Below are 16,087 nucleotides of genomic sequence, written 5' to 3'. Positions count from 1 at the left end.
TTAATCCTTTTCTCTGGATGCCAAATACATTCCTTTCATCCTGAGTGAAGTGAAAATCTGTGATTCCGAATGACAGCCATGTCCAGAGGGGTTGAGTTTGAAGTAGGTAGGGAGATGGCGAAGGTTTCAGCCTGATCCAGACGGCAGGGAGCAGAGAGTTGTGGGACTGTATCCAGAGGGCAAAGACGCAGACGGTACCTCACACCAAATACACCCTTTCCACTCGGGGCACTCTGCTTTTCAGACAATCCCCAGACACACTCGCTCTTTTCCTCTCCTCTTCCTATATTCCTTTTTCTCCGATCCACACGAAAGATGCACGCAGGCTCTGAGTTCCTCTTTTCCTCTTTTCTTCTAGTGCCGATTCTCTCTTGCACGGTGTTCTCCGGCCACTGAGCTGCTGAAATGGTTTGCAGCTGCTAAAAAAATCTCCCACTTTTCCTCTCTCTCTTTCTCACTCCCTCTCTCCCTCCCTCCCACTCACTCTCTCTCTCTCTCTCTCTCTCTCTCTCACACACACACTCTCTCCTCCCTTTTTCTCCCTCTGTTTTTGTTTGAATGCAGCTTCGTTTGTTCTGTTTCCTGCTCTGGTATTAAAACACAGGAAGTGCTCCAATCATGCCGGTTTCCTTTTCCAAAAAAACACACAAGACCGAGCTGAGAAATGGAAGCTGAGATAAAGCTTTTGGTAGGAGGGGCCACCATGCCAGGAGGAGTGACTAAGCAGGGGGATTTAATGTGTTTCAGCAGAGTCACTGGCTTACAGGATCAAAGTAGCTCATTCTAACAACCAGATAACTTGCTGTATTACATATTACAGTTTCACATGACTAAATATGACTTCGCTGGCTGTAAAAAAAAGAACTCGCAATACAAAAAAGAAAGAATCAAAAGGCACCAAGCCACAGGCATCCAAACTCTAGGGAAACAAAGAACAAGAGATACATAGGGAGAGAGAGAAAAAATAGGACATGGGGTTGGAAGGGTTTTAGTATGCAGGAAGTAACGAGGCTTATCAATAACGGCTACCCCGTTCTTTCCAAAACAAACTGTGTGTATGCAGAAGCAAAAATCCCCTTCTCATTCTCTTTTCTCTGCTCCTCCTCCTCCTCTTTTTTATTTATTTATTTATTTTATTTTTTATAAATTGCCACTCTGTAATTGAACAAAACAAAAAAGAACACACAGGAGTCTCTAATATTCAAAGTTCCCACTTGTGCATTCTCGTCTTCTACTCTTCTGAAACCCTATCCAGCTCTGAAGCGTGTATGGGGGGAGGAGGGGTATTGAGGCCACCACTTTACAATGAAAATGAATAGACACTGCGAGACGGCAGCAATTGAAATGTTTATGCACGAATCCCGTTCGTTTTTTGTGTTTGGTTTTGTCGTGGGTACTCGGGCGGCTCCTGTCTCGGTTTTATTTCTCTATTTGCTCTGCTTTCTTTGGTGCCTTGCCTTATTCGGTCGGTGCTGGAGTATGTATAAAGATCTCTGGCAGAGAGCAGTGGCTGTGTTAACGCATGCTTGCTTACCCTCCCACTCGCTCTCCGTTCCTGAGTTCCAGACACACGCACATGTACGCACAAGATACACACATACACACCACAGTTGCTCTGTTAATCACCCACACTGCCCATGCTCTGCGTGTCCAACAAGCTAAATACTTTCTTTTTCAACCTCCTCTTGCTGTCTTTCTTCCTCTCTCGCTCTTTCTTTCTGTCTGTCTAGCTGCAGCTGTCATGTTTGCTTCCAAGACAAACCTTCCAATGGAAACAAAAGGGGTTTGTCTGTCTCTCGCCCTCATGCTCGCTCTATTTCTTTCTACTCCAGCTCAAACTGACCAAAGATACCACCATGAACCCTCAGTGGATTATATTATATATTAATATACATACATAGTCTGGCAACTCTAATAACAAAAACCCTACAAAAGCAGATGGTTAATTGAATGTTCAAGTCCAGCCTGCATTGACTATGAATGTGAACCTTTTAACTGACTTTGTTTAGTAAAATTCAGCGCCTGACCCTGGGTCCACCCCTCCCCCTTTCCTCGTAGTCAGTGAGTGACTGCTCATTTGGCTTCTAGTTAAAAAGTCACAGTCCTGACTCAGACAGGAAGAGGGAGGGCTCAAGCCCGAAATCCCCTAAAACAGACTGACTGGAATAGTGTGTTGCATCTTTTGTCTCTCTGAAAGAACTACGTTACAAAAAGGAAAAAAATAAAAATAATAATCAACAGGCACTAATCTACCATAAACACAAGGGGGCAGAGATTGCTATTGACTTTGCAGTGCAGATTGTTTACTTTAGAAGAGCACCTGTTGATCCTGTTCTTTCCATCTCCTGCTTGCATTTGCTTTTAACCCGTCACAGAGCACGCACTCGATTTACTCAACAACTGCGAAGCTCGAAATCTCCGTATTCTCACCATGCAATGATCTCTTAAAAAGCCCCCTCCGCTCCTTCTCTTATCCTCCCTCCGTTTTCTCTTCGTGGTATCTAAGCACCCGAGGTGCTGACACTCCCCCTTTTTTCTCTATCTCAGCAGTAGTTTCATAATTAACCAGCAGGCTTTACCTGAGACCCCTCAATGCATGCTTTGTTCTCCTTTTTACCAGACACACAAGCAAACCTGAGAAAGCAAATAAAAAGCACAATCAACTCGTCCCGTTAAACTAGAACATAGGAGTTTGGGTATAATTTTTTTTCTTTACACTGCAGTAATTGACTGGAATTGTAATTTGCACTGGATGCGTTTCATACAGAGGTACATTCTTATGTGGAACTGCTTGACTGGCATTTAATACTGTCTGTATGAGGTTCAGTCAGTAAGAGAAATGACACAACAAACATCACTCCTGTGAACCACCCTGAAAATCACGGCCATTACACCAATTATTAAACAGCCTATTCATTTCACACATCAAGAAGCTGTTTGCAAAGTGCTTTATTTATTTCAGTTGGTGAGCTAATAGAGTGTGGCTGAGAGGGAAAAGTGGGCTATGCTACGGAATGCCACAGTAATTCACAGCAGCTGAAACAATACCAGGCAATGGGAGAGGCAACACACACATTTACACACACTCTCTCTCTCTCTCTCTCTCTCTCTCTCTCTCTCTCTCTCTCTCTCTTTCTGTTAGCTGGATATTGCTTGTTTTAGAGTCAAATTAGCCAAATTAATTCACCAGCTTGTGCTAATTATGTTATGCTAATCTAATCAAACCCTGAGGAAAAAAAAAAAAAAAAAAAAACACCCTGAACACAACTATATAAAAAAAAAGTTATATCTAAAAGATCTTATTGCTGGGTGTTTAATGCTTGAAAGAACTTTTGCGAAAAAGAATGAATACTTCATCAGCATGCCATTATATATCATTAGAAGGCAGTTAACCCAGACATTTGGCTTCGTAACCATACAGCTGGAAGGAGCCAACGTTCTAATCTGCATGTCCCCATAACCATCAGGTAGACGGCGAAGAAAAGGGATTTTGCTAGATATTTTAAAAGTGGAATATTTCTACACACAAGTACCACTTACCTCATGGTCTTAGGATGGTTTTAGCCTGTGTTGTTTTCGGCAGCATTTTTATTTCAGAATGAAATAAAATCTTGGCTGATTTGAATATAAACTGTAGGATAATATTTTCTACATGTCAGGATTATATAAAGAAGATCTCTTCATGGGAGATGTTCTGTTTATCACTAAAAGCAGTGCTGCATATATCATCATTCAGCATGAACTGCACTAGTGCAGAAAATGGGGTCAAGTAAACAGACAAGCTTGGTGCCTTTAATGTCTTTTTCTGTCCTATTAGCATACCAGTTTATGTTTTGCCATTGCTACGGACATACACTATATGGGGAAAAATATTGAAACAGCTGACTTTCCCAGTCATATGTGGTTCTTTCCCGAAGTGTTTTCACAAACCTGAAGGCACACAACTGTACAGTGTGTCTTTGAATGCAGTAGCATGAATTTTCCCTTCACTTGAACTAGGAGACACAAACCTGTTCCAGCATGACAATACCCCTGTGCACAAAGTAAACTCCATGAACATATACTTGGGTTATATGTTAGAGTGGAAGATCTCCTGCTATGGAGCTCTGACCTCAACCCTACTGAACCCCTTTGAGATGAATGTAAACGCTGACTGCACCCCAGGCCTCCTCAACTCACCTACATCAGTACCTGACTTTACTAACACTTGTGTCTGAATGAGCACAAATCTTTATGCTGTCAATCCGGTGTCCTCTTTTAAATGAGTGTCGTAGCAGTGAGAAAACATAAAAGATCTGACACAAAGAGAATTATTCTGCACTCTATAGTTGCTTTGGTCACTTAATACATTATACTATCTCTTGAAACCCCATTCTCAAGGTATTTCATATATGATATGCAATGTACATCAGCACAATTTGGGCCAGGAATCATATAAAGGAAAACTAATTTTACACCACAATATAAATTAAAAAGCAATTTTTCTAAAAGCATTTACACTAGAGAAAAGCCTTTAGATCCTTGACTTCACAGCAGCAGCATTTCGGCAAATGTAAACATCTACTACAAGTAACTGAGTGCATGAGAATTTGACTTGAAGGAAAGCCCTACTGGGTTTTGGCTGTGGGACACAAAGGCCTCGACACGTCCGCTGACCTTGTTATGCTACAGCAAGACATAGAAAGCAAAGCGGCCGATAAAAATAGGATTTGAGTGTGTAAAGGGGGCAAGAGTATGTTATAACAAGCAAGAGTGAAGACAGCCTGCCGTGCTCGGCTTGATTTAGAAGCTATTCCCCGGTTCTAACCAGCCCTGCACAGGAATGCCCAGTTGGAACACGTCTTTACTCGGTGTCTGCGTCTCGCAGCCCACCCTGTTTCTCCAAGCTCAGCTGCTGCACTGTGGTACGATGCAGACACACACAAGTTCACACAGGGCACGGGAATTTTAGGGAGACCACCACACCCTGTAATGTGTAAAAGACTATGTTTGTGAGGGGTTGAGGATGGGGAGACAGCTGAAATTCCGAACGCTTCGAAACAGCCCAGAATTAGAAATATCAACCTGCATGGACGTGAAGCCACACTCCCAGTACATAAACACACCAACTGTAATGCATGTGCATCACGATATGGCATGAACAGGGACACACTGACATGGCATGTAAAGCACTCAGTGTGGCCTATACATATGTTTGGCGGGGAGGAAAAACCTCCAGTGGAGAAAATGCTGGTGAGATGATTCATCATGTTAAGACCCAACCCATTGTTAAATAACTTCCAGAATGCCTTGGTGTGCTCTACTTTCTAAGATTTGACACCCCCAAACCCCCAACACACACACACACACACACACACACACACACACACACACACACACACACACACACACACACACACACACACACACACACACACAGACACCTCCCCGACACACATACGCCTCACTTATTTGGGTTTATCCTGACTCCCCCTCTCTCTAATCTCAGCAATGACATCACTACTTTGGATTGGGTGTCTCTGAAATGGAGTCTGGCTTGCATGAGAGGAGAGGGGGAATGGGAGATGGCAGACAGCCTTTCTGGCCCTCCGTGTTACCTTAGAGGGCGTCATTGTAAGTGAAAAGGGGATGGGGGCGTATAAGACTGGGCAAGTATGAGAAAGAGGCCTAGATAGGGTGGAAAAAAGATTGAATAGACTGCCAAGGAGGATGGAAAAAGATCTCAAAGAAGTTTCTCCTCATCCTTCGCTTCATCCTTCTAGTGTTCAAGACCCCATTGTAGAAATTATCTAAAAATACCTCTTGCACATGAGCCATCGTTCTTAACTTACAGTAGCAGCCTGGCCTCTTTAATTAGCACTATTTAGAGAGGCTGGTCCCAATTTTTAGACACGGGGGTGGCACACTAAAAGCAGGCATCGGTTAAGTTAATGTTAAATGGAATGATGCTTCGCAGAATATTTGATTTGCTCCTCGGTACAGGATGAACGGTCACATGGTGACATCATTGTTCTGGCTTTATAGTTGCGCTATACTTTAAATACTCTGACTTTGTCAAAAGATATTATTCATCGTGGGCATCATGCAGCTAGACCAGGAAAGCAACCACACCCTTAATAATATAATAATAGATATTATATATAGAACATATATAATGATAAAATAACTTCAATTGATTGGTAGAAGTTATCCCAATCTATTTATTTTTAAACCATAGTGTGTATTGTCAGTATTTGTACTACGGGGTGATAGTGGACTTTACCGATATAGATAGCATCTCGTGTAAAACCAAACCGCATGTGAAGTCAGTGATTTGCTTGTAAAGGCTGTTCTTGTAATGACAGCGAACCAGCAAATGATGCAAGCGTAAAAAACTATCGGTATGGATTTTTTGCAGATGATAGTTCCAGCAATCAATTCGGATGATCGGTCGATCTCTAATTTCAACATAATAACTTCTTGATCAAGTTCACTTTTTTAATGTTCTCGTATTGTTGCTAAGCTAATAATATTTGAGAAAACTAACTGGCATTGTGAAAGTTTTAGCTCAGCTTTTGATATCATGATATAATTTTGTTGTCACCATGTGCCAGCAATGTCTACATGCTTATCGTGATCTATCTCTCTTCTAACTTCCTTTCTGCCTGTCTTGAGTAACTTGTACCTGCAGCCTGAGAAGTGAGGGAAGGCGGCGGCGGGGGTAGGGTGGGGGGTGTTGGGGGGGGTTTGGTGAACAGGAGCACGAGTGTGTACAGTAGTTGACATTGTTATTAAGAGGAACAGTAAATCTCAAAGAAGCCTTAGACAGGAGGAATTTCAAACAAAGAAACAGTAGAAAGATTAGACAAAGACCAAAGAGGTGCAAGTAAGAAATCAAAGTACAAAAAAAGAAGCAGGAGCAGTAAAAGTCCAATAAATGAGTACAACATTCCATAGCTGCAGTGCAGCTTGGCCGAAGCTCTAAGCTTCCTGCGTAACCGCTCTGCACAAGTTCTAATCAGTAACAGGTGAATTTTCAAATATGCATGACGAGTTGCCAGTGTATCCAATGCAAAGCCAACTGGGCGAGTCTGCACTAGTCTGATGCAGAGACATTAGGGAAAGAAACTGTTCCAGAGATTAGTTCTGCTCTCAGATTTAGCTCCTTGTCTATCAACACACTGACAGGTCTAATGAGCTCTCGTAGTGCGGCATCGAGCTGCGGAGAACAGCAGCAGCTCCTGGAAAACACTTCATAACAAAGGACTTGAAGCAAGGTAACGCAAAATCGACCCGACATGCCGTATTACTGCACAGATCTTTCTGCGAAAATGACTCAGCAAGGTGAACTGCTCTAAAAGAAGTCGCTGATTCACTCTCTCTCCTGCTCTAAGAATGTACCTCAAACCTCCATTGTGGCCTTCTTACTCCCACACTCCTACCACATTCGATGCTCTGAAGGGGGCATGAGTAAGATCCGGAGAGGGAATGATACAACATCAGAGGCACTATAAATACAAGTGCAAGCCAGGGAGAAAGTGAAGGGGTCATCATCAATCAGCCGAGGGGGTAACGGGACAAACGCAAGCAGCCTTCTCAGGAAAGCAGTAGGAGAGTCTGTGTCATACTGATTCCCCCCTCCTGCAGAGAAACATGCTGGGACGTGGGCCCAGATGGGGGCTGAGAGTTGGAGGTGATTTAATAAAGAGGAGAGCTGTGATTCATTCCACGAACGCTTGACGGCCTCACAAAATCGCCTGGCTGAGCTCACTCTAAGTTTGCTTGAATCCAAACCTCTTTTGCTCTATGAAAAAATACTTCTGAACTTTATTGAAAAAAAAACGAAAACACAAAATAAAACCAGTCCTCAATCATGAAAATTTGGTAAATGAAATATGAACAATAAATATGAACATTTAAATTGTATTAATAAATAGAATTAAATAATTAATAAATTATACATTATAATTAATTCATATAATATCGCGCTCGCCGTGCACCGTGCAGTCTCATGTGTCAAAACAAACCGAACGTGGCATCACTGAGTAGCCTCAACCCGGAAAAACTATCGTACTCTCGCTATGGATTTTTGCTGAGAGTCGTTAATTCCAGCAGACCTCTAACATGTAGTGACTCCTCTAAGACAGCAAACAGGACCAGAAAATGCACGCAAAAACAAACGTAACAGAGTCTAACGCATAAAAGAGACTACAGTTTACCCTTTAACTTGGCATCCATTTGTGTGTTCGGAATGGAAGATGGAAAGAATCATAAAAATGTCTGCTGATGAACTGGTGTAGCAGGTATTTTAAGCCTAGGTTTTAAAAATGGCAGATTCTTTAACTAATAACCAGGTGTAGCCAGTTTGATTTATATTTAACTTAATGATCTGGATAAAAATCATCCCTATTTACTCTGAAAGCTAAAAAAAAGAGAAACGATTTAAAAATTGTAACCAGCCTCCACATGATGTCTTCAAGTGCTCAAACCAAAAAAAATACAATAAAAAAAAACATGTAAGAGTGGCTGTCATGGCAAAAACAAATTGACAAATTTCCTACCTTAAATTCCTGGAGCTGTTGTTTGATGACGTCCACTTCAGTTCCCACAACTCCTTGTGCATTCAGACCCTCCTCTGCATTTTCAAGTAGCCCCTGGAGCTCTGTGAGCCGGGTGTAGAACTCCTTCACTTTCTCTTCAGCTTCCTCTATGAGTGCTAGGCGACCCTGACCCCGCTCGGCCAGCTTGGCTGCCTGGCGACTCAGAGCCTCCGTCTCTCTCCTGAGAGCGAGGAGATCAGGGGAGCTTCCCTCTCGCCTCAACATGGCAGTGCAGGCACCGCCATGGACATCTAGCTCAGTCCGCAGGGATGCCAGACGCCCCAGGAATCCCCTTATTGCGTCTGCCTGTGAGGCCAATGAGTCCACATCCCGCCCAACGGGGCTCAGGCTGTCCAGTTCGTCGTCCAGGTCCGCCAGGCGTGAGAAGACATCGCGGACATGTGACTGGACTTCTCCTACACCCTGCAGGCGTGATTCAAGGGAGGAGCAGCACTGCTCGATCTAGTGGATAGATAGAGTGGAAGATGTTACTCAGAAATAACCTCTTTTCTGATAATGCAATGAATCTATATAATTTAAACCTATTTAAAATTAAATGAGACTGAACCTTTAAAACATGACTGATATTGCAAAATATTAAAAGCATCCATCACTAAATAAGTATCCAAGCCACCATTTTAGTCAAGGCATACTCCTTACCTTCTCAGTCACTTCTTTAAACTCCTTTTCTGTGTCATGAGCTTGTTGCACCAGCTTCTGCCTTCCATCTCCTGTTGTCTGAGGCGCGTCCAATGCCAATCCTTTGGCCAGATCACGCAGATATACCACTTGTGGCTGTAGGGAGCTGAGAGTGTCCTGTTGGCTGCGCAGGCGCTCCAGACTCTTGTTACTACATGCCTGAGGGCCCAAAGCCTCCTGCACTTCCAGCTGATGCCTGGCTGCCTCCAGCCTTCTCTCTACTGCCTGTCTACCATCTTCAAACTCCTTCAGCCTGCTGTTCAGCTCCTCCAGCTGGGCCATGCGTCCATGTACTCGCTCAGAGAGGCCATCCAGCCTGCGATTCAGCTGTGCTTTATCATCCCTCACCTCCTCCTCTCCAGTCCGGCTCTGCTCCAGTAGCTGGTCAGCTGCAGAATTCAGAGCCTCCAATAGAGGGCAACGGCGATCTAAGTCCAAGCCCAACTGCCTTGCTTTCTGCAGGGCTTCTTCAAGGGCAGCAGGCTCTAGAGTAGGTTGGATCTTGGTCTCTTTTTGCTCACACTCCTTCAGCCAGGGATCCAGTTCATCCCGATGTTGCCTGTACTGTATGGCAAGACCCAGTGTCTCTTTAATATGTGCTTGTTTTTCTGCCAATCGTTGGTTTACTTCTTCCCAGTCCTGGCGCAGTTTGGTGAGCCGAGCCTGCATACCTGAGCGCTCATCTCCAGCAGGAAGTGAAGCCAGGATTGATGCACCCTCAGCCTGGATGAGCTCGTAGGACCCTCGCTGTTGTGCCACACAACGCTGAAGCTCTTCTTGTTGGGCAAGGAGGGCTTGCAGGACGTCAGGCTGGCAGGGAAGAGGGTCAGACATGCTAGGTGTACTTGCAGCAGCCTGGCCATTTAACCAGGCACGGAGCTCCTCGAACATCTGCTGGAATTGCTGTGTGCTTGAGAGAGCAGCTTGCAGCTGGGATAAACCATCAGCTGGAGACACACAAGGAGGAAGAAAACTTGATACAATAAATATGTAGAATTACAGAATTGCTTATTCATAACCAATATTGTCCTGTTGCTGATATTTAGTTACATTTGTCAACTGAAATCTGAGATATACATAACTTCTGTGAAGCTCTAGTGCTTTTAGAGCTTCCTATCCATACTAAAAATAAAAAAGACTAATCATTGTTTTGGGGGAAAAAAAAACAAAAACCTCTATTCTGTCTCACCTGCTCGTTCCTCCAGGCTGTTTAGTGGGCCACTGACACTCTCCAGTCTCTTATTAAGCTCCTCTCTGAGGTATGGCTCCACAACAATAGAGCTGAGCTCTGCACAGAGCTGCTCAGCCTGGGCCAGCTGACCCCTCCTCTGCTCGAGCTCTGCACGGATCTCTCCTGTCTCCTTCAGCCTCTGGCGCAGAGCCTCAGGCTGGGCGCTAAGCGAGGCCTGGGCGTCCAGCTTCTCAGCCAAATGGGACAAACTTTGGGAGAGTTCCTTCAGCAAAGTCTGAAAGCTCTCACTGGTGCCCTGAGCACGCTCGATCTGGTCAAAACGTCCAGACAGGCGAGAAGTCAGGTCTTCCCACTGTCGAGTGATGGAGGCCAGCTCCTGCTTCACCTCGGCTACATCCTGACTGTCCCCAGAGCCCTGCTCTCCAGAAGGTGGGAGGATACCCTCTGCTGCCCGGGTCAGCTGATCAAACTGGGCACGCCGTGTCTCAAATTCACGCAGCATAATCTGGGACAGAAGGAGAGAGAGCTTTTAAAGAGAACTTTTATATTATTATTGTTATACAAGTCCATTTAACAATACCATAAATTTACACATAAAACACCAGAAAATATCTGAATAACAAACAAACCAACATGGATAACATGGATTTGGGCACTGGAGGTACCCAATATTAGCAATATTCTTCAAAAAAATGTCTTTAAAGTACTGAAACCAATTAATATAAACACACAGTGTCATATTTTGTTAAAGGAAGGCCTTCTAAATAGAATTCTGCTTCATTCTAATTGTAGTCATTTCCTCACAGGAAAGAAAGGAACAGTTGAAAACCAGGAAATTACATAACTGGAAGCAGGGAAAATGTACAGATGAGTACAAAGGTTTGCATCTGTTTATAAAAAAAAAAAAATGAACGCAAAAAATTTTCATTCTTCAAAAAAAAAAAAAAAAAAACCCTCAAAAAAAAAAACGGTGAGCGAGAGAGAGAGAGAGAGAGAGAGAGAGATAAATAGATAGATACTTATTATTTTAGATTTTTGTTTTATATCAGTGTATACCAATTTAGCTCAACATTTTACTCTAGATAACAAGCAAACATTTATCCTTAATATATCAAGTAATTACCTGCACTTGTTGCTTCTGAGTGTTAAGCATGTTTGGGTCGATGCTCAGGGGCCCGAGCACACTCATCATCAACTCTTTCTCTTGTAGCCAGGGACCAAGCTGATTGGCTGCTGATGCAAAGTTGCCCAGTCTGTCAGCGCACGTGTCCAGTTCTATCTGTCTCTGGGCTGCAGTCTGATTGGCTTTCTCCCACCGACATTCTAAGAAAAGAAGCCATGGTAAATGTGGTTGTGTAAGTGAAACCTAACAACCACCTCGATGCCTCTTGAAACCATACCAACAGAAGCTGGGTGCACGGGTCACCATGGTAACGCAAAGATTCTGGGAAACACTGCAACCGCGAATAATCATTGTAGTAGGAAATTCAGGGAATTAAGATAAAAGGGACGTGAAACAATAACGTCTAATTTAGTGTGTTTATGTCCTGGCATCACAGAAGCAGAAACACGTATACAGGCAACTCTGGCAGCGATACATGCGTGTCCATGCGTGACTCTTTGAGTCATCGGTAGAGCTAGTCTGACACCCCCATGTGGTTTCAATAAAGCACAAATTTCGCTTTGAGAATAATTTGAATGCTTTGAGTCACACAAGAAACCTAAAATATCACAGAGTACTGAACGCTCTTCCTGAAGCTCACGCCATTCTCCTGCCTCCTCCAGTTTCTCCAACCTACGCACCATACCAAGCTTTTGTTTGATTTATCAGAAGAGCTCTCAACCTTTTACAAAAACTAAATCCCCTACAAAAGTATTTTTAGCTCTAGAGCGGAACAGATATGCACATAAAACACAAACATTTTTCAGAAATGTAATGTGGTACTGTTTAAAAAATAGGGACCCTCTATATTAAAGCTGGTTTACCAACCTGTAAAAACCTCCTTGTTTGTTGTTTTATTTATTTATACCCATACTGGCCCATTCTGAGTACCGACCTATGTCTTTTAGTTGTTGTTTCCAGATCTCTGTTTCAGGGGAGTCAGGATTTTCTTTTATCAGCTTCTTGAGTGTGTTCTTTAGGTCTTCCACTTTCCCAGAATGTTCAGCGAGTTCAGACATCAACGCCTGCATGGGGAAAGTCACAGTCATGATATTCATTATGCAACATTTGAAGTGATACCATGCAGCTATTAAAATGTGTCCTGCTCAATAGATCAGATAGGGGCAGGTGGTACTGTATTCCCCCTTTGCTTACCTTGTTCTCCCCGGCTTGGGCACGGACTACCTCAGGCCGCGAGGGCGATGCAGTCTGCCCCTGTGTTAGCCTCTGTTCCCGAGGCCCTAACCATTGGTGCAGAGCCTCAGCGTCCTGCCTGGCCTTCTGGCACAGCTCCAAAGAAGCCTGCTGTCTGCTCTGCCTTTCTTGAAGATCCCCACCCAGCTGCTCGTACCTGCTGTTCACATCCGCCACCACCAGCTGGATCTCAGTCAGGTCTGCCGAGAAAGGGGTGGGATAGTTTCAAGATAAGACAAATGACTTTATTAAATGGAGTGTAACTGTTAAGAGTGCTGTTTTTTCATGTTTCTTCTTGCTTATGGTGAAGACACTATTTATTCTACACTTATCTCTTATAACCTAAGAAGCAAGTCAAACGGGCAGAGACCGAAGCAGACATGGAGCATTGCAAAATCATGAAAGGACAACGAATAAATGTTGCACTGTTGGGCTTTTTTCCACTTGGAATGACATGCTTATGCATTTAGTTAGATGTCAAAATAGTTTTCACACAGTATGATCCAGAATTGTCATTTGGTAGACGCCCTTATCCAGAGCGAGTTCTGAGCAGCTGTCGGGATAAGGGCCTTGCTTAAAGGCCCAGGAGTGGCATTTTGCTAAGGGTGGGATTTGAACGGACGACCTCCGGATTCTACCTACCATCTCCCCCATCGGCTTCTCTGCTGGCCTAAACTCCATTAGAATCACTGACTTGTGTTTTAATATTTTTTGTCGTTGAATATGTATTAACTCTTTCCCAATAGCACATTCTCTTCATTTTCTAGTGTATCTCTATGGTGTGCTGCTTCTGCACAAACAAGTGTAATTTTCGGTTAGAGTTTCTGTCCAATCAGAATTTAGCTGGCACATCACATATTGCTGTATATTGCTGTTAATTAACAGCGTGACATTAGATACAAATCTATGTTGCTTTAAGTTGTGTAAACCCCCCCAGAAGGTGAAGAGTCATGTCGGCATTTTCACGGCCTTTGATGGGATGGTCAAAGAGTGCACTAGTCAGAGTTTGCAACCCGCATCTGTAGCAAACTGCACAAGCTCAAAAATATTTGTGTGGGTTTAATAGCTGTTTTTTTAAACATTTAGGACACTTATAACATGAACTATTCAAGAAAAGCTGGGGATCGTGAGAAAGGCCAACCCGCTCAAAACAGTTTTTTGATTAACCATTTATACTTTTAATAGATTTGTGTAAAAACTGTAGGAAAACTGTAATACACGAACAAAATGCGCAAAAAACACACAAACAACGGGGTCATTTTACGAGGTTGATATCTATGCTTCTGCTAGAAATGTATGCGGGCGGCACAGCTGTGGCTACAGGGAAAAACTACTTGTTAAATTGTTGTTTTTTGTATAATATTGATTGTTTCTATAGCCATGGTGTCATAATTAATGGCATTAAGAGGTGAATTAGTTCAGGTAAAACAACACTGAAGGCCTTGGTGTGTAATGCATGGACCGCCACTGGTATAATGGATATTGGTCATATAATGAAATGTGGATACAATGTGTCCTACAGGACAGTGAACTCATTAAAGAGGGCTCACCTCTGCAGGTGTGAATGCCATTAAGACTGCTGGAGCCACCGGCACCATTGAGCGCGGGGACACCTGGGAGAGAAACACACACTCAGACACTGGAACTACACACACGTGCGCGAACACCACAAAGACGTAAGCACTTGCACAAATAAGCCACTTGACAGGTATAATCTCACAAAGTTTTAACACAAAACAGGACACGTAATCTGATCAAACAAGCCTCGTAAATTATAAAGAAAAAAGGTATCCAATTTCTTAACGTGTAATTTTGAAAGATTTCCTTAAGAAAATACACTGTATAGACAAAGATTCGTGGACACCTGTCCATAAGACTCATATATTAATAGACAAGGGACATGGTCATGCTCCCGGAACAGGATTGGGATTCCAAATTCAAGTGAAGGGAAAATTCTACCAAATCCAAAGACATTCTGCCCAATTGCTGATAACAGTTTAAGCAGAAACCACATATGGCTGAAAAAGTCAGGCGTCCCAATACTTTTGTATATATAGTGTTTTTTGCATTGGCAGGAGAAAATTTACATGTTAATTTTTTTTCATAAATTGTTCATAAGGTGCCTCACGAATTGTTGTACATCTTTGCTATTTAAAGGATGACATCAATTGCAGTGAAGCAGTTTTATTTTAGAAATGTTTATAAACTGCAAAAAAAAAAAAGTAAATAAAAAAAATAAAAATTAAGTAAAATAAGATCCGAATGCCACTCTTACCAGTTTTGCTTTGCGGAGCAGTTATGCTGATGATCAGACCCTCCAGCTCTGAGCTGCTCTTGTTAAGCTCCTGAACTTGATTGCCCTGAAACTCCCATTCACTCCGCAGCTCCTGAGAGCAAATCATGAACGTTTTATAGACTGATCAAATCTGCAATGTTTAGAACACAAGGTTTCATCATTTTTCTCCAATGCACACCCACCTTGAGCTGCTGTACTCTCCTTTGCAGGCCCTCGCTATTGAGGTTGGGCTCTTTAGCAGGCAGTTGTTCTTGTGCCATCTGCAGCCACCTGAGGAGGGAGCCGGAGAGCGAGCGGAACTGTACTAGCTGCTGCTCACAGTTCTGGATGGCATTCAGCCTGCAGACACATCGAATAATTCAATCAGACAATTTAATACAAGCATGGCCTAGCCTATGGGAAAATGTTTAAGTCAATAGTGGAGTCAACGTCCATTCGATATGTCCCCCCCCCCCCCCCCTAAATACTCTCAGAGATTTGTCCTCCAAACCACAGCTTTAAACCTCTCAACGAACTCACGAACCCGATGAACTGATGTGCTTTAGCAGTCCTCTATTTCAAACCCAATAATACCCACATTACATGTAGTCATAGGAATAGTTAAAAGGCCCTGGACTATTCGCTCCCAGTAACACACAAAGGGCGTGATTATAATCCCACTTCTCGTATATCATGTCATAGAACTCGGTTATATGAGGAACCGACTCTGGCATTTGAAGTACGGAGGCCTTTAGAAAAGCATCCCTTATGGAAAATTATGTCAGTTTGGCAGAGTATAAAACTATTCACTGACAATAAATTAATCATACAGGTTTTATTTTCACCATGTGGTGACTGGCATGACTTTAGCCTATGTTGGAATCCGGCTATTAAGCGCCAATACTAGTCTTCCCACAAGTAAAATTCTGTAAGTCTGTAATATTTGTTATACTCAAGAGACAGTTTGATAGCTTGGCTTGGGTTTA

At 43.0% G+C, this 16,087-nt stretch overlaps 1 protein-coding gene across 17 annotated transcripts in view; it reads right to left on the bottom strand.

Moving 5' to 3' along the window:
• The window catches only part of macf1a (microtubule actin crosslinking factor 1a), a 189,677-nt gene that overhangs the window by 35,736 nt on the left and 137,854 nt on the right, over positions 1-16,087 (bottom strand). For all 17 annotated transcript variants that reach the window (XM_083523443.1, XM_083523432.1, XM_083523434.1 and 14 more), the window contains 9 exons: positions 15,305-15,461; positions 15,102-15,213; positions 14,377-14,439; positions 12,788-13,026; positions 12,528-12,657; positions 11,594-11,793; positions 10,468-10,975; positions 9,240-10,225; positions 8,541-9,041 (listed from right to left, as the gene is read on the bottom strand). In XM_083523443.1, the coding sequence (XP_083379569.1) occupies positions 8,541-9,041; positions 9,240-10,225; positions 10,468-10,975; positions 11,594-11,793; positions 12,528-12,657; positions 12,788-13,026; positions 14,377-14,439; positions 15,102-15,213; positions 15,305-15,461 (2,896 nt within the window). The remainder of the gene's footprint in view (positions 1-8,540; positions 9,042-9,239; positions 10,226-10,467; positions 10,976-11,593; positions 11,794-12,527; positions 12,658-12,787; positions 13,027-14,376; positions 14,440-15,101; positions 15,214-15,304; positions 15,462-16,087) is intronic.

The sequence above is a fragment of the Silurus aristotelis genome (assembly GCF_946808225.1).
Source record: "Silurus aristotelis genome assembly, chromosome: 21".
Lineage (NCBI taxonomy): Eukaryota > Metazoa > Chordata > Actinopteri > Siluriformes > Siluridae > Silurus > Silurus aristotelis.
The sequence above is the reverse complement of the archived record's forward strand: the minus strand, read 5'-3'. Positions and strand labels throughout refer to the sequence as shown.